Source organism: Tenrec ecaudatus, chromosome 2 (assembly GCF_050624435.1).
Source record: "Tenrec ecaudatus isolate mTenEca1 chromosome 2, mTenEca1.hap1, whole genome shotgun sequence".
Lineage (NCBI taxonomy): Eukaryota > Metazoa > Chordata > Mammalia > Afrosoricida > Tenrecidae > Tenrec > Tenrec ecaudatus.
Window position 1 is genome coordinate 198,804,189 of NC_134531.1, and position 26,393 is coordinate 198,830,581.

A 26,393-nucleotide genomic window follows, 5' to 3' on the forward strand; every position below is an offset into this window, starting at 1 on the left:
CAAGATAGAAATGCACAGACAATAACAAGCACACACAGAAAAATACAGAGGGTAAAAAACAACAAAAGAAAATAAAACTACAATAGCAACAAAAACAAAACCCAATGACTAAATAAAAGCCAATAAGTAGTTCCAGGTCTATTTGTTGTCCTTTAGGATTGTTTTCCTTTTGAGTACGATCGGGTGCCATGTTCTAGCCCCAAAGTCTATTTTTCGTATTTCCGGGGACTTCATTGTTTTGCTTCCCTTGTTCTGTTGTATGCCCTTAGCGTTTTGCCCCAGCGTGGTGGGGTCAGATTGGGCAAAATCCCAGTACTGTGCCTCCAGTGTTGTCCCTTGTAGTGCTTATGAGTCACTGAGGGACTTCATGTCTGTGTCTTGTGGTGGTGCAGCCCTTTGGTCCTCTCTGTGCACTGTCTGCTCTGAGCTCTTGGTGGGCCAGGATTGGTTCCACTCTTTCTCCTTCCCGCTTCATTTGCTCCTGTGTGCTCTGATCAAAAACATTCCTCTCCCTGATCTGTAACTCCAGTGCTGTCCTGTGAAGTGAATTCCTCTAGGGTGAGCAGGTCAGGGAGGGAGAGTGGGTCCCACATAGTTGGGATTGGGGCTGGCACAGAGCCCTCTCTATTGGTTCCCTGCTTCATGCGTGTATGCTGCATTCACATCTTGGCGCACTGAGTTGAAGTCTGGTCCCTCTCTCCCTCTCCTGTGGCAATATAAACAACACTCTCCCCTTGAGTGGGTTAGTGCCCTGTTCCCCATGTTGTTGTTGTTGTTTTTCTTTCTTTCCCCCTCCGTTTTATTTGGCTGTCATGCTTATCTCTGGTTTGGGTCTGGCCCTGCAATAGTACCTGAACCTCGCCCTAGGCATGTGTGTATGCAGTAGCTTTTCCCCTCTGCCCCTTTAGCATTTTTAAGCTTACTTCAGTGGTCTCATGTAGTACTTGTCCTTTTGTGCTTGGCTTACTTCAATTAGCATAATTTCCTCCAATTCTTCCCATGCTGTGATGTGCTTCATGCATTCATCACTGCTTTTTAGGGATGCATCGTACTCCATTGTATATATGTACCACAGACTTTTAATCCATTCGTCTTTAGATGGGAATTTGATATATTTGTATATAACGATTGAGAAATAGATTTACATACATATGTTTATATGTTAAGTATTAAGATAGCAAACAGACTTTGGGCCTCTACTAAAGTATTCCCTAAATGCAAGAACATTTTTTCTAATTCCTGACATGATCACTGAAGACAAAGTGAGTGAATAAACAAATGTGGTGAAGATAGCTCATGGTGCTCACCTACCAGAAGATTCTGAGTGCATTAGCATTTGTAATAATGGCTACAACTTACCTTCTCATATTTTTTCTCAGATACAAGTCTCTAATAACCAAATTTCCAAAGCATGTTACTAATTGATATTGTTAAAGAAATATATTTGGATATTTTATGTATTTGTTTTTACATATATTTACAGAAAAAAATCACTTTTAAACATTTTCTAGTTCTATGAGTTTTTACAAACCTCTGACATGATTTAACCACATTCACAATTTAGACAAACAGCAGTGTGTTACCCCCCAAAATTATCTTGCCAGTTTCTTCCCTAATTACAATCTCTTGTTCTCTTTAACATATTAATTATACAATATGTCATATCTTGAGATTAGCTTCTTTCCCTTAATAAAATGAAACAAGACAATCACACATGTTGATCAGTATTGCCTGGCATTTGTTACTTCCTTATTTACTTATTTGTCTGTTCTTTATTTGCTTGAAATAATCTTGGGGCCTGTAGTAACAAACAATTTCATCTCAAGCAAATAAAGAACAGACAAATAAACCACTATTTGGCTTTGAGGGATTAGGGAAAAATCTGCAGGGATTACGATTATTTTGTACTTTGTAAAAAACATAGTATATATGTATTTAAACAGCCAATATCAGAACATAAAATCTACAACAATATTCTATCAAACCCTCCATGTGAGTTTTTATTTTTTTGATTTTTAGCTAGTTACTTCTTTATTCCATAAAAACGGAGTGGTCACTTCATGAGATAGAATTTAAGGGAGATCAACTTTGTAAAAGCAATACTATAAAAACTATACAGTTTCATTGATAATTTACAGATGTATATGTGAAACTAAAAAAATGCCTACAAAAATCTAGTTAGATTCAAAGCACTCTAGATGGAAATATTATGGTGTGATTAAAAACCCACTCAATACAAAACTTGACAATATATATTACCACAAAATGTTGGCATTTGCCAAAATATATAATGCAGATTAAAACTATGTAGAGTGACTTTAAATTTTAGAAAAGCTTTAGATTTGTTAAAAAACTGAGCAAATAGTGAGTTTCCCTTTCAACCCTTTCCCCAGGAACAGCTTCCTCTCTTATTAACAACTTGCCATTACTGTGGTACATTTGTTATAATTGGTGAACCATTACTGACAGATTTTATTAACTAAAGTCACTCAGAAATCATGGTTCAACTCTTGTTAAATCTAGGGGTTTTGGAAGTGCATAAAGTAAGGTATCCACCATTACAACATCCACATTACAAAAGAGAGTATTTTCATTGCACTAAAACATTTCCTACAGTACCTATTCACCCCTTCTCTTCTCCTTCTGAGCACCTGGGAAATCGTTGACTTTTCATTCTTTCTACTCTTTCTCTTTACCAGATTGTCCTGCAGTCAGGGTCATACAACATGTAGCCTTTCAAGCTGGTTACTTTCCCTTAGCAAAAGACAATTCAGGTTATTGTTTCATAATCCATTCTACATTATCATGGACTAATATTGCTATATATATATATATATATACCACAGTTTGTTCATATGTTGATCTTTTGAAAAAAATATTGTGAGTGCTTCTAATTTGGAGCAAATATGAATACAGCTATGAAGTAAAATGGACTTGATGAAATGAAAAATGAATAAAATTAAATAAATATCTGTTGAAAGTTTTTTATGTTGTTACTTGTTCTTAAATTGATTGATTAAATACCTGGATATATGATTGCTTTCTAGATTGTAGGGTAAAGTATACTTAGCTTTATACTATCAAACATTTTACAAAATAAATGAATGATTATTTAATTTTGTCCAAAAATGAATGACAGCTTCAGGTGCTCTGCATCCTTGACATTTTGGTGTTGTCAGTGATATTCATTTTACTCATTATATTATTTATATAGATTATCTCAATGCTGTCTTCATTTCAAATATCGTAATAACAGTAGCTATTGAGAATCTTCTTATGCACTTATATGCCCTCTTTATGTCTTCATAAGTGTCTATTAAGATATATTGCTCATTTTAAAGCTGATTTACTTTGTTTTGTTGTGAATTTTTTAAGTATTTATATATCTTACGTGCAAGTACCTGTATCACAACTTGTATTTTGCAATTGATTTCTCCCAGTATGGCTGATAATTCATTAGGGAATAAGACCAAGCCCTCACAGCTGGAACAATAAGAATATGATCATAATAAATGGAGAAAATGTTAAAGTTGGCAAAAAAAAGTTTTCTTACGTGGATGCACAATCAATGCACGTGGAAGCAGCAATCAGATCTAAAGTGGGTTTTCATTGCCTAAAGCCGCTGCACCAGACCTCAGGTGAGTGTTGAAAACAGGGATGATCTTTGGAGCACTCGGGTGCACCAACTCAAGCCATGGTATTTTCCAGCGACTCAGTTGCATGTGAAAGGAGGACAGTAAAGGGACAAACAGATCTGTATTGGAAGAAGTAATGCCAGAGTGCTCATTACAGACAACAACTGTGTGATCAAATCAGCAATAGGAGCCTTGACTTTTCCTTCCTGGACTGTACTTACAGTCCACGAAAATTCACTCTAAGAATAAACGAACTATTAGAAGAACTGAGATCTTTGTGCATGTTTAAGTCATTATCCCAATCTTCATCATTATTAAAGGTCAGATATATTAATATGTCTTGATACATAATGGTTGGATTCACACTTAGGTTCCTGTTCCCTGTCCATGCAAAGCCAATTACCTTCTGAAATCCCTCCCTGGGAACTGGCTATTTTTGAATGCCAAGGGATGCACTCCCAGGGGTTTCTCTAGTGCCATCAGCATCCTCATGGTCTTGGGTGCATCTGAAAAATAAAAGCACTGGTTATAAAACAGAAGGATTCCTGTCAGAGTCCCAGTCATTTGGAGAAATATGCTTGGTCATTTTTGTCTTCACTTAAAGACTGCAGCATTACCTGGAATCCTGGATTACCTGTCCAACACATAAAATAACATCCTGTGAGTATTTGTTGTTATTGATTAATTTTTTCTCACCTTCCTCATTGTTATTACTTGAGTAGTTGATTTCATTTCCTCTTTGTACAGTTGACTGTTTTATATGGAAACACTGTAACTGACATTAAAATACAAAACTTAGATAGGGAATATACTCACACACATGAACTATTTTTTTATTAAATCGACCTTAAAACAACTCCAGTCATTATAGGAGAATTCATACTTGTTTACAAAAACTCAGAGGAGTGAGCAACAACCTTTTACCTTGCTGACACCAGAAACAGAGGCAGGTGCAGAAATAGTCTGTCTATAGCCAACATCTTCAGTGCTTAGTTGGATAGTTTAAATTTATATTACATATTTAATCAAATATATTTTCTTTTACCAAAATTAATTGTTATTGCTTATATTTACTAATGATATTTTAAAATATTTTTTATTTGCTAAGCATTCAATTTTATATTTTCTTCATACAGAATGACACAGTGATCACCTGACATACATGTAAATTTTATACACAGAGTTCTTTTTACTTAAACTATAAATTTAGTACTTTCTCATATAATATTATTTAGATATAAAAGTATTTGGTCATAATTATAATTACAGAGATGCCATTAAGACTGCTTCCAGTCTATTATCTGCATATAATTAATCTCACAATGTTTTGTAAATTTGAGGAAATTACAAAGAGATTATAATTTATTATATGAGGGTAACTGAAAAATCCATCAATGAACAAAGTATATCTTACAATTTGTTGGAATGAAAGAGTATTCTCCCAGTTGTTCTATAAAAGTCCAAGAAAAGTTTGATTCTATATTTGGAAAGATGAGAAAATCATGTAATTCGCTAATCTCCAAGGAAAAATCCTCCAATACCTGATAAACAACATCTACCTGCAAATATTCGGCTAAAAATATTTTAAACCTTTCAAACTCTACTCATTTCAGGATATTTTATATCGTCATGTTTATTTTGAAAACAAATGATTACACTAGGAAAAAAGAGGGTGCTGTGCTCAATTTACTTTTGGTTTACTCATTAGAGTTTAGTCCATACTATTGATATGCTTCACTGTCGCTGCAGCAATGTGTGAAAACTAGGATGTGAGAATAGCGCGGGACCAGGCAATATTTCATTCTGTTGTGCTTAGGGTCCCTATGGATCACAGCCAATTAAAGGGCACTTAACAACAATGGATATGGGTACTCATTGTATTGTGACCCAGAAGTTCAGCAGTTAGAAACCACCAGACGTTCCATGGGAGAAAGGTGGGATTTTCTACTCCCATAAAGATTTATAATCTCAACAGTCACAGAGGAATTCTACAATGTCCTATAGCATTGCTAAGAGTGGGCATTGACACAGGGCCGTGAATTTGAGGGTTTTTTATAGTTTATAGCTATAGAGTGAAATATTTAGTGCTAAAAGAAGTACATGATCAAACCTTTTGCCAATCACTATTAATTCTTGTTGACTTTTCTTCAACATAGCCACATATTGAGTTCTCCCTATATTTGAAATATTTTACAAATATAAACTTAAAATGTGTTATTAAATGTTTATAGATAATGGCACTATGGTTCTCAAATATTTCTTTGACTACACCATAAATAAATTACAGTCAGAGTACAAAATGTATCTTTCCTTGAGAGTCATAAAATTCAAATCAACTAAGGAGTCATAAAAAAATTCATGTTGGAAATCTAAAATTTCTTCGTGTTTATGAAAGTTTTTCACTATATGTTCAGTATATTTTATATAATCAGTAGGTTTATATAAAATAAGAAAAAGAGCAATAGAAATTTAGTATAAAATTAAAAAGGAAGTTATTTAAGTTTTCATAACTTGTCCTGGTGGGCAAGAGGAGGGCTGTTACAATCCAAAGTCCCTATGGAGAGAGAGCAGCATGTGATCATCTGTCCTGTTAGAAGACAACACTGACTACCACTGAGTGTTCTCCACACCCGTCTTCATAGATTCATAGACCAATTTGGGGGGCTTTTCCTAGTACTGTTCTTTCCATTTAACTTGTGTATATAATTTTCTATGTTACAATGGGAATTACATTTTAGATATGTGAATAATATAAACTATAAATGGTGACCTAAAACATAGTGTAATTATGATTCTCATTCTTAATTATGTTATGTAGATTAAATAATAAAAAATTACCCTTTAACATATAATAAAATATTTTACCAAATTGTAGATAGAGAAAATAAAATGTATAAATAAAACCATAAGTTCTGAGCTGTTAATAGTATATGTGAACAATATATATGTGACCAATAGAAAAAGATTATCAGATAGGATAATTCTTCAGGGACTTTCCAAAGGAAATTAAAAAATTTTTGTGGAAAATGGAGGCGGCAAATGAGAATAAAAAACGTATTTCCTTTGTAACCAAAAATGAAATAAAACTGATAAAAATGGAAATATTCTGAAAAAAACTGTAGCTTACTCATTCTATATGGGTTGTATTTTAGTCACCATCTAAATACATATTAAATGTGTCCTAATAATATACATACAAAAATTTACCCATATTAATGCATTACATTTGCTGGGCAATTTTTTGGTTTTTGTCTCCCCAAATTGCAAAAATAACCAGTGGAATAAATGAAGCACATTTATTTGCTGCTATTCAACAAATAAATTACAGTAGGAGAATTTTATATTAAGAATTTATTCTAAAGGAACATGAGTTAATATCATGGTATTTTATACTAAAAATAGAAGATATAGAAAATATAATGGATAAATGAGAAGAAATGCATGCACTTACAATATTTCTTTCCTCTGATTCTTGCTGCTTTTTTTTTAGGAATCATTTACATGTGTGTCTCAAAATCTTAAAGAAATTATACTAAAATGCCTAACTCTACCATAGTGACTGAATTTCTACTCTCAGGATTTTCTGATGTGTGGGAGTTCAGAGTCTTGCACACAATGTTATTTTCACTAATGTACTTGGCTACTCTCACAGGAAATCTTCTCATTGTCACAGTGATCACTGTTGACCAAAGGCTTCATACACCCATGTATTTCTTTATCCTGAATCTGTCTGTCTGGGACATGTGTTACATTTCTGTGACTGTACCCAAGGCTTGTGTCATCTTCCTGCTAAACAACAGGGTGATTTCCATGGTAGGATGTGCAGCTCAGATTTTCCTTGTTCTTTTATGTGCTTATGCAGAGTTGCTGCTGCTCACCATCATGGCCCGTGACCGCTATGTGGCCATCTGCCAGCCCCTCCACTACCATGTGATCATGACCCCTCGTGTCTGTGTCCAAATGACGCTGGCCTCTGTGCTCAGTGGTCTGGTCTACGCAGGTGTGCACACTGGGAACGCATTCCATTTGTCCTTCTGTCATTCTAATGTGGTTCATCAGTTTTTCTGTGATATCCCCTCCCTGCTGAAACTCTCCTGCTCTGACACCTTAGCCAATGAAATTATAATTTTTGCCTCTTCAATGATAGTAGGTGGTGGCTGCTTTTCCTACATCACCATGTCTTATATTCACATATTTTCTACTGTGCTCAAGTTTCCAACCAGAAAAGAACAAAGAAAGGCTGTTTCCACCTGTATCCCGCACATCCTCATTGTCATAATTTTCCTTGGCTCTGGTGCTGCTGTGTATCTGAAGCCAACCTCCAACTCCCCTCAGGTACAGGACATGGTCATTTCTGTGTTCTATTCTATAGTGCCTCCTTTATTGAATCCTATTATCTATAGTCTTAGAAACAAGCAGATAAAGGAAGCTATAAGGCGAGTTATCATAAGAACACTCACTTCTTTCGGGAAAACTGTCATTATTTCAAAACATTCCTACTTTGATTGTAAGATCTGACAATGTTTCAAGGTTAATGTTCTGTTCACTTACTAACTTTGGCTTATGTTATAATTAACAACCCTTGTATATCTGTGCTAGCAATGAAATCATAGCACACAATGGACTTTTCCCCCTATTAAAATATGCACTTCTTTACACCTATGACTCCACAGGTACAAACTGGTAGCTTTTGCTAAGTGTATATTTCCTTATATTCTCTTTTAAGTATAGCATTCAAGGGAGCCTTGGTTGCCATGGATATCGACAGAATTTAATCACAGATAAGCCACATTAGCTTTGTCTGTCTTCATTATATCATAAATCATACAATCTAGCATTTGCTATCGTTATAGGTGCGATGGAGTCAATTTGAACTCAAACTCTTTTGAAAATGTAGAACTGCCTCAGCATGTTTTCATTTCTGTACAGTTGTCATGTCTGTAATTTTATTGAAGCAGAATGCTAGAATTTTATCCTGTGGAGCTGCTGAATGGGTTCAAACAGCCAACATTGTTTCTTTGCTTGTTTGTTCATCTGTCTGTTTGTATTTTAGCAATTAAAATTTAGTAATTTGAATCTACAGTGTTCCTAATATTATAATTAAAGTAATACTAAAAATAAGCAAAATGGCATCTAAAATCTGACCTTATGATAAGAGTTTACAAGGTGGGCTTGCTGTTGGTAAGGAGAATTAATTGTGCCTTTCTATCCTTTCCTTAATTTTCAGAAGATAAATTTAAATTGTAAACAATTTTATTAAAAGCATTGTTATGTGAGGTCAAATGGGTTCTCACTCATGTTGTCATTGTTAGATGCCATCACATTGGCTCCAGCCCATAGTGAACCTGTACACAACGGAATGACCACTGCACGCGCATTCCTGTGCCATATTGACAATAATTCCTTTGCCTGATGCCATTGACGCAGCCACTGTGTCACATTGAGTGCCTTCCTCCTTTTGCTGTCCTCCCCCTTTACCAGACATGATGACTTTCTCCAGGGACTAATGTCTCCTGACAATATGTCGAAAGTATGTAAGGTGAGGTTTTGCCATCCTTGCATCTAAGGGACCTTCTGCCTTACTGTTTCCAATACAAATCGGTTTGTCTTCTAGGAGTCTAATGAAGATAGTAGAAGAATTTCAGCATTACAAATCCTACACCATCTTCAGATTGTTACTATGCTTCAGCCTATTGTTGCATTCATTGTGCCAGTCATCTTTTTGAGTCTTCCTGCTTAGAATTTTATTCTGACATTATATTCAATATTCGTTGCCTGAACCATAATTCAAATGCGCTAATTCTTTTTCTGTCTTCCTTATGCCTTGTACAGGTTACATATGCATTTTGAAAAGTAATACAGGTAATATTTAAATGATGGCATTTAACCACTCCATTGTTTAAAAATTTATGGTTTAGTATTTTATCTGAAAAGTTCATTAAACTTGCTCTGCCAAGAAAACAATGTTAAGGAACACGTCACTCTCTCTGTGCATTTTTCTTTATTCCTTTTTCTAATAATGTTTCTGATGCATATTCTTGAAATGTTACAAGGGCAAAAGAAGAAAAAATATATTTTATATAGATATATAGTTTGCCCAGATAGAGGATCCATTATGTTTACAATACCCATTCAAATTTGTTACTGATATTATCAAGTTAATGGAAACATTGTTTACCATATTTGATAAAAAAAATTTGTAAATCATACCTAAATTGTGTCTTGATTTTATGTTGGACACTCAATTGATTCTTTTTTAAATTTAAAATTAACTTAATTGGAAACCAACAAAGAGACTAGTGGGACTGTGGGCAATGTGTAGAAGACACAGGAATATGTCCATTGACATGAGCAATGGCACAGCTTCTGACATGAGAGGAGAGTTGGAGAAGGAAAAAAGGGGCCCAGGAACAAAGCTGATGCTTAGGGGCAGAAGAGGGAAGGGGTGACCACTGTACTCTATTGCCTTGCCATCAGGAGAAGCTTTAGACTCTGCACACTCCTAGTTAGCCTGACTCCTGAACAGTCTGCTTCTGGCCCTAGGGTTGCACATATCTCCTCTCCTGTAAGACACTCAAACAGAGGAGATGCTCAGGACCTCACTGGAAACCATGACACTCATGAATGTAATGCACAATCTTTACCTATCCTATTCCTCCCATTCTCAAATCTTGTTAGGGGTAGAATCTCTGATTCTCTTCCTCCTCCTCCTTCTTCCTGGGTTAAGAGAGAGAGGGGAAGAGAGAGAGAGAGAGAGAGAGAGAGACTGCCCAAAGAGGCACACCAGATAATAGAAAGAAAGTAACTAGAAATGGAACAGACCTAATTATTGAAAAAAGGGCTCTCAAATCTCTAGGAGACCACCCCTAGAAAGCAGAGGGGCAAGGGAGTGGCACTGCATATCCTCCGTCTTCCCTGCCCACCATCCTTGAGTGCTGAATATAACTCAGGGGTCGAGTATGTTGGTGCGTGTCTGATGGGAAGATGATAGAAACAGGAGAACAAATCATTAAAACCTAGTTCATCTGCCCACGAGTTAGACATGGAGAGGGAAGATGCCAACGGAGCAGAGAACTCCTCAAGTGGAACACAAAGACAGAGGGCTTGCTTTACAGACTTTAATACCTACCACACAGCCACAGGCGTCAAAATGTGGTCCTGGAATAATGACAGATCCTCAGACCAATGGAAAAGAACAGAAAGTCCAGAAATAAAATCATCAGCATATAGACAACTGATCTTCCACAAGGGCCCAAAAACCATCCTGTGGGGGGTGGATGCCTCCTTTAACACATGGTGCTGCAAAGGATAGCCATATCTAGACAAATGAAATAACACCCTTACTTCACCCCACGCACAAGGTCAAACTCAAGGTGGCTCACAGACCTACCAGTAAAACCGCAAAATATCAAAACCATCAACGAAAACACCAGGACAAACCTAAGAACCTTGGTGCAGGGAATACCTAAGCTAACTGCAATTGGGAAGGGCACACACATACACCTGAACCTGAAATCAGTAAGTGGCACACATGAAGGATAAAACACCTGTGTGCATCAAAAGACTTCACCGAGAGAGTAAAAAGAGAACACACAGACTGGGAGAGGATTGTCAGCAATGACACAACAGACAAAGGGATTAGTACTAACACCTACAATACCTTCTTAGCCTGCAAAAGGAAGAGAACCATTAACCTCTTGAGGAAGTGGTCAAAATACCTGAACAGAAATATACTAGGGAGGAGGGCCAAATGGCTAATAAGAACATAAGAAAATGCTATCGATTCTTAACCACCAGAGAATGTAAATTAAAGATCCATAAGATACCACCTAACAGGCTTGAGAAGAGCCCAAATCAGAAAATCTGAGAGCAACAATTGTTGGGGGTTATGTGACAAGGTATGAACTATCCTCCACTGCTGGTAGTTGTGTAGATATGTACATCTCTGTGGAAAGGGGTCTGGTGATATTTAAAACAAATAGAAATTGAGGTTCCTCACAACCCAACAATTCTCCTATTAGGCATCTATCGAGAAGAGGTAGGAAATAGACCAAGGCCAGTTGTCTGCTCTCCAATGTTTATGGTGCTGCACTGCACAATCACAAAGAATTGGAAGCAGTGTATGCTCCCATCGATAGTGGAGTGGATTTGGAAACACTGGCACATACGCACAATGGAGTACTAGACATCACCAAAAAGCACTGATGATCCATGTACCATGCTGTCTCATGTGAAGACCTGGAGGCAAATAGGCTAAGTGAAACTAGCCAATCTCAAAAGGACAAGTACACGAGTCCATGGAAGTAAGTATAATCAGCACAGTCGGTATAGAAGAAAATCCACCCATCTCACACTATATGGGTTGAGAAACAGGCAATAGGGCGGGGGCACAGCAAGCCCAAGGATACACATATGATTTCAACACAAAGAAGGTGAAAGGCAGGAGGGGAGAATGGGAAAAAAGAGGGAGATAATGGCACTGAAGGAGCAGGGCACTAATTCAACCAGGGAGAGGTTATTTCTTATTTATCTACAGAAATAGGATTGGGAGTGCAGACCCTACCACCGCGTGCCAAGCCTTGAGGGCAACATAACCACATGGAGCAGCTCATGATCAGAGAGGTCTGCAGGGCCCCAATCAAAACCGAACCGAACCGAACCTCTCCCTAGAAGTATGTGCTACAGAGGACGACACTAACCTACAGGCTGGGAGAGGAGCTGGCCTGCCACGCCCACATAGAAGCAACCCAAGAAGGAAAGAGAGACAGTGAGGGACTAGGCCCCACACTGGCACAGCAAACCCTGAGGACAGAGTCCCTGCATGGAGCTGCTAAGACACAAAGAGCACTGTAGACCTGACAGCAGCAGGACACAGTATGTCCCCTCGCTGGAGCATACAGCAACAGAGGACAATACTGGGGACACAAGGCAAGGAGGGAGTCTGGTCTGACCAGCACCTCCGCAGCCCCCATGACACCATCCCTTCCCCCACATAGGGCAAAGCAAGAGGAAACATAGCAGATCAGCAAGGAGAGCAAAGCAAAGACACAAAGTCACCAAGGAGCCCCAAAAATAGACTTCAGGCTTGGAAGAACAGTTCTCAGAACCCTCCACAGGCAGTAAGGGTAGAGTCATAAAGGTCAGACAGACAGAACTGGATTTTTTCCCCTACTTTTATTTTTAATATTCTTTTTCATTCCATCTTTGGTTTTCTCTTTGTTTTGTATCTGTTATTGTTTTGCCTACCTATATAAGATAGGCATGGGAAGTAAGCCTGAGGAAAAGCAATGGCACCATCTGTTATGCAGGGACTTGTGGGGAAGAGGATACAAGGAAAGAGAGAAGTGATCAACTAATGCCATACCCAGGAGAACAGGTAGAAAATTAAAATCCACAATGAGGAGAATGTAGCGACCCTAGTGGTGTTGGAACAACAGCAATCTAGCTAAGGGAATGAGTAAGAGGTAGAAGAAGGGAGAGCATGATAGTGGAGTGGAGGAAGATAAAAGGAAACAGGAAAGATCTAGGAAGCAAATGTCTATGTATAGGTATAAACATAAGTGTGTATATAGGTAAATATATTAATTCATAAAAATGAAGGTGTTGGCTTATGCACATATATTTATATGGCAATACATTGAGGATGTGGATGGGTTTGGGGTCTCTGTTCAAGCCCTCCCTTAATTCAAGAACACTTTGTTCTACCAACCCTGCATTCTGTGATTCTCACCCTCCCTACAGGATTGCTAAATGCAAAATGGGTGCATAAGCAAAAGTGGTGAAGAAATCTTATGGTGCCCGGCTATCAAAAGATATAATGTCTGACATCTTAAAAGTCTTGAAATTAAACAAGCGGCCATTTAGCAGAGAAGCAACAAGCCCACATGGAAGAAGCACACCAGCGTGTGTGACCAAGAGGTATACAGGATCAGGTACCCTGACAACCCATCAGAACACCCCAAACAAACAAAACAAAACAATCATCGTGTTGAGAATGAGCAGGGCCGGAACAGAGACCCAAAACCCATCTGTAGAAATAGGATATCCCCTCACAGAAGGTTCACAAAGAAGGGATGAGTAAATCGCCAATGAATCACAAAATATTCCTCTGGTTCTTTGATGCTTCCTCACTCCCATTATCATGAACCTAGTCCTGCCCTTCATTTCTGGCTAGGGCATAACCCCAATCTAAAATATATACACTGGTATAGATAACAGTTCACAACATGAAATCCTGGTCAGATAGCCCCTCAGGAACAGAAATGGTTGTAGCCATACCAGGAAGGGTAGGGGCAAGGGAAGGTAGAAGGGGAGGAAAGAGGAACCCATCGCAATGATCTATGCCTCATGCTACCTCCACCCAAGGGGATGCACAACAGAAACATCGGTGAAGGGAGACAACCATTGCTATATGGTATGAAAATAATTATAATTTCTCAAGGGGTCACAGAATGGGAAGAAAGGAGCGTGGGGATAAAAAAGAGGACCTCATACCAAGGGCTCAAATAAAAAGTACATGTTTAGAAAACTATGAAGGCAACCTACAGAAAATTTCACTTTTATAAATTATTTAATTTTATGACTTTTTACAAATTACTTGCTTGATTTAACCACATTCATCATTTAGATACACAGCAGTGTATTAACACCCTCCCTCTGCCTACCCACCAAATTCTCTTGTACTGAACATTTGCGGACAGTCTGTTTCTTGACTCTAATCTCTAGTCATCTTTAACATACTAGTTACACAATATGTCATTTTAGGAGATTAGCTTCTTTTGCTTAATAAATCATGTTTGAGAAGAAAGTTATACATATTGATGGGTATGGTCTTGTGTTTGTTACTTCTTTGTTTACACATTTGTATGTTATTTGTTTGTTTGAGATGAAATAGTTACTAAGGTTTCAAGTCTATTTCAATTTCACTTTCTCTTCTTTTTTTAAGCCAATGACAACATATTTGGTTTTGAGGGATAAGGAGGATCTGAAGGAACTATGAATACTTTGTTTTGTTTTTTTAAAGAAACAGACTATATATATTTACACAGGCAATCTCAAGACATGAAATCTACAACATTATTCTATCAAAACCTCCAAATATGTGAGGGTTTTTCTTTGCTTGTTTCATTTTTTGCTTATTACTTCTTATAAATGAATTTTCCATGGTTATTCTCTAAATACAGAGTAGTCACTTCATGAGATAGCGGTTGGTGGAAGTCAACTTTGTTTAAACAATACTGTAAAAACAACACAGCTTTATTAACAATTGAAAGATATATATGTGAAACTAAAAACAAATGTCAACAACCATCTATAACATAATAACAGAATAGGAAAATTAGATTTTAAACACGCTAGATGGAAATATTATGTCAAGATTAAAAACCCAATCAATACAAAACTTGACAAAATACATTAACACAAAATTTTGGCATTTGCCAAACTATAGAATGGAGATTAAAATACATAGAGTGAATTTAAATTTTAGAAAGGTTTTAGATTTATTTAAAAATTGAGCAAATAATAGTGAGAGTCTCCCTTTCAAACCTTTCCACATGAACAGATTCCTCTATTATTAACAACTTGCAATTAGGGTGGTTCATTTGTTATAATTGATGAACCATACTGACAAATATTTATTAACTAATGTCACTCTGAAATCATGGATCAATACTTGTTAAACCTAGGGGTTATGGAAATGCATAAAGCCATGTATCCCCCATTACAGGAACCACATTACAGAAGAGAATAGTTTCTTTGCACTAAACATTTCCAACACTACCTATTTCCCCCTCCTCATCTCTTCTGAAACCCTGGGAACTCATTGATTTTTCACACTCTTCTGTTTTTCTTTTTACCAGATTGTCCTGCAGTCAGGGTCATACAACATGTAGCCTTTCAAGCTGGTTTCTTTCCCTGAGCAATAGGCAAGTCAGGTTATTGTGCTTTTGTTTGTGGACTCACACACCACCTTCATTATTACTAAATAATTGCATTACACATATATACCATATTTTGTTTATCCATTGATCTATTGAAAATTATCTTGAGTGCTTCTAAATTGGAGCACATCTGAATAAAGCTATGAAGTAAAAATGGAATTGATGATAATGACAAATTGAATAAGACTTAAGTATCTGTGAAAGTTTTTATGTAGTTATGTGACGTTAAAGCAATTGTATAAATACATGGATCTTGGATATTTTGCTAATTGTAAGATAAAAAATATTTAGCTTCATACTTTCAAACTTTTTACAGACGTAAATAATTAATTATTCATTGCCTACAAAAATGAATAGCAGCTTCTAGTGCTCTGTATCATTAACATCTCGCTGTTGTCAGGGATATCCATTTCACTCATTATATCAGTTAGGGAGCTTATCTCAGTGTTGTCTTCTTTGCAGTTTCCTAACATGAGACATAGAGACTCTTTTTATCTACTTATCTGCCCTCTGTATGTCTTTGTAGGTGTCTATTCAGATATTTTGCTCATTTTAAGTTGATTTACTTGTTGTATTGTGAGTTTAAAATTTTTATATGTAGTTTAAGTCAAGCACTGGTGCCATAACTTAAGTTTTGCAATTAATTTCTTCCAGTATGGATGGCAATTCATTATGTAATAAGACAAAAGCCCTCACAACTGGAACAATAGAGAACATGGTCATGATAAATGGAGACAATGTTGAAGTTGTCAAGGAATTTTTTTCTTTCTGAACTATTTATTTATTTATTTTAATCATTTTTTAGGGGCTCATACAACTCTTATCACAATCCATACATACATCAATTGTGTAAAGCACATTTGTACAGTCATTGCCCTCATCATTCTCAAAAATTTGTTCTCTACTTAAGCCCCTGGTATCAGGTCCTCATTTTTCCCCTCCCTCCTTGCACCTCTCTCCCTCATGAACCCTTGAAAATTTATAAATTATTATTTTGTCATATCTTGACCTGTCCGACATCTCCCTTCACTTGCTTTTCTGCTGTCCGTCCCCCAGGGAGGAGGTCACATGTAGATCCTTGTAATCGGTTCCCCCATTCCAAGCCACCCTCCATCTACCTTCCCAGTATCACCAATCACACCATTGGTCCAGAAGGCATCATCTATCCTGGATTCCCTGTGTTTCTCGTTCCTATATGTACCAGTGTACGTCCTCTGGTCTAGCCAGACTTGCAAGGTAGAATTGGGATCATGATAGTGCGGGGGGAGGAGGAAGCATTTAGGAACTAGAGGAAAGTTGTATTTTACATCCTTGCTACATTGCACCCTGACTGGCTGGTCTCCTCCCTGTAACCCTTTCGTAAGGGGATATCCAGAGGCCTACACATGGGATTTTGGTCTCCACTCCACACTACCGTCCTCATTCACTATGGTCAGACTTTTTGTTCTGGTGATGCCTGATACCTGATCCCTTTGACACCTTGTGATCTCATGGGCTGGTGTGCTTCTTCCATGTGGGCTTTGTTGCTTCTGAGCTAGATGGTCACTTCTTGCTTCGATCCACACTCCATGCTCATGAAAGCAGAAATCTAATCAAAAGTTGTTTTCCATTGCCTAAAGCTGCTTCACCAGACATCTGTTGAGTACTGAAAACAACGATGATCTTTTGAGAACTGGGGTGCACCTGACCCAATCCATAGTATTTTCCAGTGATTCATTTACATGTGGTGCTGGAGAGCAATATTGAAAGTACACAAACTGCTAAAGAGACAAACAGACCTGTACTGGAAGAAGTAATGCCCGAAGTTCAATAGAGACAAGGATGACAATACTTCATCTTACGTACTTTGGATACAGTGTCAGGAGTCCAATGCCATATTAGGTCAAGTAAAGGGACTGTGAACAAGAGGAAGTTTCTCAAGGAGGTGATTGACACTGGCTAAAACAAGGAACTACAGCATAAGGACAATGAGGAGGGTGGTTGAGGACCAGACAGTATATTTTTTCCTTCAGCCTAAAGTCACTATAGCTCAGAACTGACTTCTCAGCACTTAACAAGTACAACTGTGGGATTAAATCCACAATAGGATCCTTGACTTTTCCTTCGGTGATCATGTACATTCAATACACAAAATAACTGAGATTTTTGTGTATGTTTCGATCATTATTTCAATCTTCACCATTTTTAATCATTTTTCAGGGGGCTCATAGAGCTCTTATCACAATTTATACATCCATCCATTGTGTCAAGCACATTTGTACATATGTCGCCATCATCATTTTCAAAACATTTTCTTTCTACTTGAGCCCTTGGTATCATATCTTACTCTCGATCCCTACCCTCCCTCCTCATGAACCCTTGATAATTTATTTTTATGTCTTACACTGACTGATGGCTCCCTGTACCCAATTTTCTGTTGTCCATCCCCATGGGAGGCGTTATATGTAAATCATTATGATAAGTACCCCTTTCTCCCGCCTCCATCCCCCTTACCTGTCCTGGATTCCCTGTGTTTCTAGCTCTTATATGTACCTGGTCTTACTTGTAAGGTAGAATTGGGGTCATGAATTGGGGGCGTGGGGGAGGAAGCATTAAAAAACTAAAGTTGTACATTTCATGGGTGCTATACTGCACCATGACTAGCTTATCTCTTCCTTGTGACCCTTCTGTAAGGGAAAGTCCAATTGTCAGCAGATGGACTTTGATTCTCCACTCTGTACTCCCCCTCATTCACATTGATATGATTGTTTGTTCTGGTCGTTGATACCTGATAACATCGACACCTGATGATCACACAGGCTGGTGTGCTTCTACCTTGTGGACTTTGTTGCCTTTTCAGCAGGGGGCTCCTTGTTTAACTTCAAGCCTTTAAGACGGCCGATACTATATCTTGTGATAACCAGGCACCATCAGCTTTCTTCATGACACTTGCTTATGCACCCATTTTGTTTCAGGGATCCTGTCAGGAAGGTGAGCATCACAGAATGTTGGCTTATTAGAATAAAGCGTTCGTGTGTTGAGGGAGTACTTGAGTAGAGGCCCAATATCTATCTCCCAACTTAATACTTAACATATATATGTACAAAGATCTATATTCCCTATCATCATATATAAATATATTTACATATGTACATTCCTGTATTTCAGCCTCCTAATATTCTTTGACTCCTAGTTCATTCCTATATTTCCTTTTGCTTTCCCCCTGTCCTATTATCATGTTCAGCCATCATTAGGGTTTCAGTAATTCCTCTCAGGCACATTGCCATTATCTTCATCATTTTTTTTAAATGGTCAAATATATTTAAGGTCCTGTTCACTGTCCATGTAGAGTCAATTATTTTTTGAAATTCCTGCTGGGAGGTCGCTATTGTTGAATGCCAGGGGATGCACTCCCAGGAGTTTTTCTCATGCCAACAGCATCCTCATGTTCTTTGATATATCTGAACATGGAGATGCTAGTTATAAAGCAGGATGGCTGTCAGAGTCTCAGTCATTTTGTGAACTATACCTACTCATTGTTGTCTTCACGTAAAATACTGCATCTTTATGAGAAATCCTTGATTATCTATACAACATATAAAATAACAACCTGTGAGTATTTATTGTTATGAAGTTAATTTTTTTCATCCTCCTCGTTGGTACTATATAAATAGATGATCTCATTAACTTTTTGTACAGTTCACTGGTTTACGCAGAAGCATTGTAAAATGAGGTTAAAATAGAATAGATAGGGAATATACTCACATGCATGAACTAATTTTTTATTAAGTCTATTTTAAACAAGCCCAGTCATTACAGAAGAGTTTATAGCTGTTCTTAAAAACTCAGAGGGATTCGGAAACAACCTTTTACCTTGCTCGTGTCAGAAACTGTGACAGGTGTGGATATAAGCTCTGTGCAGCCTACATCTTCAGTGCTTAGTTAGGATAGTATAAAATTATACAAATATATTTACTCAGATATATTTTGCTTGAACAAAAATTATTTACTATTTTTATATTTAAAAACAATTTTCATTTGCTAAACATTGAATTTTATATTTTCTTTCTACAGAGTGACTCTGAGTATATGACATGTATGTAAATATTATACACACAGTTCCTTTTACTTAAACTATAATTCTAGTACTTTCTGATATCATATTATTGGATACATAAAAATTTGGTCATAATTGCAATTACACACACATCCCATGAAGACTGCTTCCACATCATTATCTGCCTCTATTTTATCTCACAATACTTTTGAAATTTGAGGAAATTATAAGTAGATTAATGGATATGTGGGTAAATGAAAATCCATCGATGAACAAAATATATCTTATAATTTAAGTGCTTCAAACTGTATCCTCTGAGTTGTTCTATAAAAGTCAAAGAACAGTTTCATTTTACATTTGAGGGATGGGAGAATCATATAATTCTCTAATCTCCCACAAAAAATTCTCCAATGCCTGATAGACCCATCCACCTTCAAATATGAAGCTAAAGAATTACACATTTTAAACTTTCCAAACTCTACTCATACCATTTCAGGATATTTTATATTGTCATGTTCATTTTAAAAATATATAATTATAGTAAAAAAAGCAGAGTGTTGTGATTTATGTTTACATTTTGTTTACTTCTTAGAATTCAGTCAGTACTGTTTGAGAGGTCAACACTGAGACAGTAAAGGGAGATAGGATTCAGACAATGAACGTGAGGTCAAGAGTGGCTTTACTAGGGCAGGGAAAGAGCTCCCAGGAGGGAAGGGAGAGCAGAGCAGAGAAAAGGACAGGAGCATGCTGAGCTCCTGGGCGGTTCTGAAACCCAACAAGTTGGGTCAGGGAAAACACACCTTGTTGGTGAGTCCGTGGGAGGTACATAGGGCTCAAGATAGGGAGGTGTATGTTGACAACCAGAAGGGAGGTTTTTTGCTTGCAGCTGCAGGACCTTGAGTCAGGAAGTGACCCATGGAATGTGACTTTGTTGTTTGCCTACCTATTCCCTGGAGTTCTGGGACAGAGGCTTCACATCTTTGGTCTGGGGAGGTAAGCTCTTTGGAATGTTGGGGCAGAAGATGCATACTTCAATAGGTTACTTAAATTCTGAGAGGCTAGAAATGAGGGGCTTAAAGTTCTATCCTTCTGAGGAACCTGAGGGGAGATGGGGCTGCTAGTTCAGGACCCAGCCCAAATACTATTGATTTGCTTCACTGTAAGTGCAACAATGCGCAAAAGCTAGGATGTGAGGTAATATTCCATTCTGTTGTGCTTAGGATCCCTATGGATCGCAGCCAATCCAAAGGCACTTAACAACAACAATGGATGTAGGTGTGCATTGCAATGCGATCAAAACGGTCAACAGTGCAAAACCACCAGATGCTCCATGGGACAAAGGTGGGACTTTCTACTCCCACAAAGAGTTACAGTCTCAGAAACCCACACATGCAGGTCTACACTGCACTCTTGGGTTGCTCTGAGTGGGCACTGAAGCCGTAGAAGTGATTAGTAGACTCATATATTTGGTCTTTTCATCATACAGTTATTTCATTTTAACTTTTGTATGTAATGTTCTAAGTTGCATAATTACAATAAAATTATACTGTAGAATATGTGAATAATGTAAATTACATATGATAAGTTAAATAAATGAAACCTGGTACAATTATGATTCATTAATTAACTATGGTATCTAGGTTAAATAAGAATAAAAATTACCCTTTAAAATGTAATAAAATATTTTACAAAAGTTTATACAGAGAAAATGAAGTATCTACATAAATCCATACCTACTTAGATGCTAATATGAACGAATATATATTGTCAACAGAAAAAGATTATCAGAAAGGATAATTCTGCAGGGGACTTCAAAACAGAAAAAATAATCTGGGAAATGGAGGTGGAAATGGAGATAAAAATAATATTTTTTCCTCAATTGGGAGAAAATGAAATAAAACTACTCATAAAATATTTGACCTCTTCTTGGGGGACAGACAACAGAAAAGGGGGTTAAGGGAGATACCAGATAGGGCAAGATATGACAAAATAATAATTTATAAATTATCAAGGGCTCATGAGGGAGGCGGGAGTGGGGAGGGGGGAGGAAAAAAGAGGACTTGATGCAAGGGCTTAAGTGGAGAGCAAGTGCTTTGAAAATGATTAGGGCAACGAATGTACAGATGTGCTTTATACAATTGATGTATGTATATGTATGGATTATGTAAGAGTTGTATGAGTCCCTAATAAAATGTTTTTTAAACATTGAAATATTCTGATAAAACTGTAATCTACTCTCTACAAGTTGCATTTTGGTCACCAACTAATTATATAGTAAATGTCCTAATAATAATTTGCATAACTAGAAATTACCTATGTTAATACAACAATTCTGCCCGGCAAACTTTAGGTCTTTGACTCCCAATTTTACATATACATCAGTGGTAGAAAAGAAAAACAACCTGAGCACAACTTATTTTGCTGCCACTCAGAAATAACTTACACCAGGAGAAATACTATAGGAGAGAGGGCTAATATTATGGTATGTTGTACTTAGAAATGTCAGATATAGTGAATATAATGGGTAATTGGGATTGATGGACTTAGTTATAATAACTTTCCTCCTTTGATTCTTGTTTGTGTGTTTGTTTTTTAGGAATTTTTTAAATGTGTCTCTCAAAATTTTAAAGAAATTATAATAAAATGCCTAACTCTACCTTGGTGACTGAATTTCTGCTTACAGGATTTTCTGATGTGTGGGAGGTCAGAGTCTTGCACACGATGTTATTTTTAATAATGTACTTGGCCACGCTCACAGGGAATCTTCTCATTGTCACAGTAATCACTGTTGACCAAAGGCTTCATACACCCATGTATTTCTTTATCCTGAATCTGTCTGTCTGGGACATGTGTTACATTTCTGTGACTGTACCCAAGGCTTGTGTCATCTTCCTGCTAAACAACAGGGTGATTTCCATGGTTGGATGTGCAGCTCAAATTTTCCTCGTATTTTTATGTGCTTCTGCAGAGTTGCTGCTGCTCACCATCATGGCCCGTGACCGCTATGTGGCCATCTGCCAGCCCCTCCATTACCATGTGATCATGACCCCTCGTGTCTGTGTCCAAATGACACTGGCCTCTGTGCTCAGTGGTCTGATCTATGCAGGTGTGCACACTGGGAACACATTCCATTTGTCCTTCTGTCATTCTAATGTGGTTCATCAGTTTTTCTGTGATATCCCCTCCCTGCTGAAACTCTCCTGCTCTGACACCTTATCCAATGAAATTACAATTTTTGCCTCTACCATGATAGTAGGTGGTGGCTGCTTTTCCTTCATCATCATGTCTTATATTCACATATTTTCTACTGTGCTCAAGTTTCCAACCAGAGGAGAACGAACAAAGGCCTTTTCCACCTGTATCCCGCACATTCTTATAGTCATAATTTTCTTCGGCTCTGGTGCTGCTGTGTATATGAAGCCAACCTCCAACTCCCCTCTGATCCAGGACATGGTCATCTCTGTGTTCTATTGTATAGTTCCTCCTTTCTTGAATCCTGTCATCTACACTCTTAGAAACAAGCAGATAAAGGAGGCTATAAAACGAGTTATGAGAAGAACACTCACTTCTTTCAGGAAAACTCTCATTATATCAACACATTCCTACTTGGATTGCAGGAGCTGACAATTGTTCATAGTTAATGTTCTCTTCACTTCTGAACTTTGACTAAGATTGTAATTAACAGCACTTGTGCTTATGTGCTATCAATGAAATAATAGCACACACTTAATTTTTTCCCCTATTAAAAAATACAGATTTGCTGAGAACAATGATATCATTGCTTTAAACTTGTATCTTCTGATAAATATCTATTTCGACAGACATATTCTGTTTTTAATAGAGCAGTCTAGGGATCCTCAGTTGCTGGATGTTTACCTGTTAGATCAATAACTAAAAGGTCTGTGTTCTAAACTTTTAATCACTTCATAAAAGGGAAATACTTGGTGATCTGATCCTGGGAACATCACAGAATTGGACTCCTCCTCTAGCGTCACTGGGACAATTAATTTGATGGCCATGGATATCGACAGAATTCAATCACAGATAAACCACATTAGCTTTGTCTGACTTCATTATCCCATAAATCATACAATCTAGCATTTGTTATGGCTATAGATGCCATGGAGACAATTTGGGCTCAATCTCTTGTGAAAATGGAGAAGCACCTCAGCATGTTTTCATGTCTGTGCAATTGTCATATCTGTAAATTTTATTGAAGCAGAATGCTAGTTTTTGTATTTTGCGGAGTTCCTGTGTAGATTCAAATGGCCAACATTGTTTGTTTTATTATCAGTTAAAGATTTAGTAATTTGAACCTAAATGACTCCTCATATTATAATTAAAGTAACACTAATAATAAGCAAAATGACATCTAAAATCTGACCATATGAAAAGAGTTTACAAGGCAGGCATGCTGTTGGTTAGAAAAATTAATTGTGACTTTCTGTCCTTTCCATAGTTTTCAAAAGACAAATTTAAAATTATAAACTATTTTATTAAAAACATTGTTGTTATGTGAGGTCAAATGACTTCTTACTCATTTCATTATTGTTTGCTACCATCAAGTCATCTCCAGCCCATAGCGAGCCTGTGCACAGCAGAATGAATAGTCCTGTGCCGTCTGAACAATAATTCCTTGGCCTGATGCCATTGACGAAGCCACTGCGTCAACCCATCACATTGAGCACCTTCCTCTTTCATAATATAATATGTAACTAATATATAAATAATAGCATTTAGCCACTGCCATGGTTAAACATTTTATGGCTTAATATTATAACTGAGACGTTAATTAAACTTGCTCCACCAACAATACAAAACTAAAGTACTCTTCACTCTTTGTGTGCGTGTGTGTATGCTTCTTTGTTCCTCTTTCCAATAATGATTCTGATGCACTCTTAACAAGCGGTGCTGGAAAGGATAGGCACATAGAGGCAAAGGAAATAAGACCCTTACTTCACCCCATGCACAAGGTCAAACTCCAGGTGGATCACAGACCTAGAAGCAAAACCCAAAAATATCTGGACCATCAATGAAAACATCAGGACAAACCTAAGAACCTTGGCGCAGGGAATACATAAGGTAACTGCAATAGGGAAGGGTACACACACACACAATTGAACCTGAAATCATTAAGAGGCGTATATAAAGGATAAAACACCTGTGTGCATCAAAAGACTTCAGCGAGAGAGTAAAAGGAGAGCACACAGATTGGGAGAGGCTTTCTAGCAATGACACAACTGACAAAGGAATTAGTACTAAAACCTACAATACCTTCTTAGCCTGCAAAATGAAGAGAACCGTTAACCCATTGAGGAAGAGGGCAAAAGGCCTGAACAGAAATTATACTAGTAAGGAGACCCAAATGGCTAATAAGCATATAATAAAATTCTCTTGATTATTAACGATCAGAAAAATCCAAATTAAAACAACTATAAGATACCACCTAATAGCTGTAATAATAACCCAAATCAGAAAATCAAAGAGAGCAACAAATGATGGAGGGGATGTGGTGAGATAGTAACTCTCCTCCACTGCTGGTAGTTGTGTAGATATGTACATCTCTGTGGAAAGTGGTCTGGTGATATTTAAAGCAAATGAAAATTGAGTTTCCTTACAACCCAGCAATCCCTCTACCCGGCATCTATCCAAAAGAGGTAAGAAATAGACCAAGGCCAGTGTCTGCACTCCAATGTTTATTGTGGTGCAAGGCACAATCACAAATAATTAGAAGCAATATAAATTCCCATCAATAAAGGATTGGATTAGAAATGCTGGCACATACACACAATGGAGAACTAGGCATCACTGAAATGCACTGATGATCCATGCAGCATATGGTCTCCTGAGAAGAGCTAGAGGAAATTATGCTGAGAGAAGTCAGCCAATCACAAAAGGAGAAATTCAACATGAGTCCACAGAGTAAGTATAACCGGCCAGCACAGTAGATATAGAAGAAAAGACACCCATCTCACACTAGATGGGTTAAGGAACAGGCAATAGGGCAGGGGATTGACCTAACAAAAAGAATGCATATGTCATTCCAACACAAAGAAGGTGAAAGAAGGGGTGAAAAAACAGGGGTGGGGGGGATAGGATATAAAGAATTGCAGGAGCAGGGCACTAATCCACCCAGCGGGAGGTTATTGTTAATTTTTCCACAGAAGTAGAAGTGGGAGTACAGACACCACCCTGGCATGCCAAAAACTGAAGGCAACATAACCACATGGAGCAACCCATGAGTAGAGATGTCTGCAGGGCCCTAATCAAAGCCAGACTGAACCTCTCCCTAGAAGTATGTGATACAGAGGACAACACTAAACCTACAGGCTGGGAGAGGAGATGGCCTGCCATGCCCACATAGAAGCAACCCAAGAAGGAAAGAGAGACAGTGAGGGACTAGGCCCCACACTGGCACACCAAGCCCTGAGGACAGAGTCCCTGCACGGAGCTGCTGATGCACAAAGAGCACTGTAGAGCCGACAACAGCTGGACACAGTATGTCCCCTCGCTGGAGCATACAGCAACATAGGACAGTACTGGGGACACAAGGAAAGGAGGGAGTCTGGTCTGATCAGCTCCACCCCAGCCCCCATGACCCCCATTGCACCCCCTCCAGTGGGGCAAACCAAGAAGGAACATAGCAGATCATCAACAAGAGCAAAGCAAAGGCACAAAGTCCCTGAGGATCCCCAAAATAGACTTCAGACTTAGAGGAACAGTTCTCAGAACCCCCCAGAGCCAGTGAGCAGAGAATCATGAAAGTCAGACAGACAGATC

General features: G+C 37.7%; 2 protein-coding genes across 2 annotated transcripts; both read left to right on the forward strand.

Moving 5' to 3' along the window:
* Positions 1 to 7,172: 7,172 nt before the first annotated feature.
* Positions 7,173 to 8,153, forward strand: LOC142440355 (olfactory receptor 14C36-like). Its single transcript, XM_075542816.1, has one exon. It carries the CDS (start codon positions 7,173 to 7,175, stop codon positions 8,151 to 8,153), a length of 981 nt encoding a protein of 326 aa, XP_075398931.1.
* Positions 8,154 to 22,256: 14,103 nt separating this feature from the next.
* LOC142440356 (olfactory receptor 14C36-like) lies at positions 22,257 to 23,237 on the forward strand. Its single transcript, XM_075542817.1, has one exon. It carries the CDS (start codon positions 22,257 to 22,259, stop codon positions 23,235 to 23,237), a length of 981 nt encoding a protein of 326 aa, XP_075398932.1.
* The last annotated feature ends 3,156 nt before the right edge of the window (positions 23,238 to 26,393 follow it).

Bases quoted from the DNA above. Each gene is read 5' to 3' on its own strand.
- LOC142440355 (XM_075542816.1), top strand. From the start codon at position 7,173: ATGCCTAACTCTACCATAGTGACTGAATTTCTACTCTCAGGATTTTCT.
- LOC142440356 (XM_075542817.1), top strand. From the start codon at position 22,257: ATGCCTAACTCTACCTTGGTGACTGAATTTCTGCTTACAGGATTTTCT.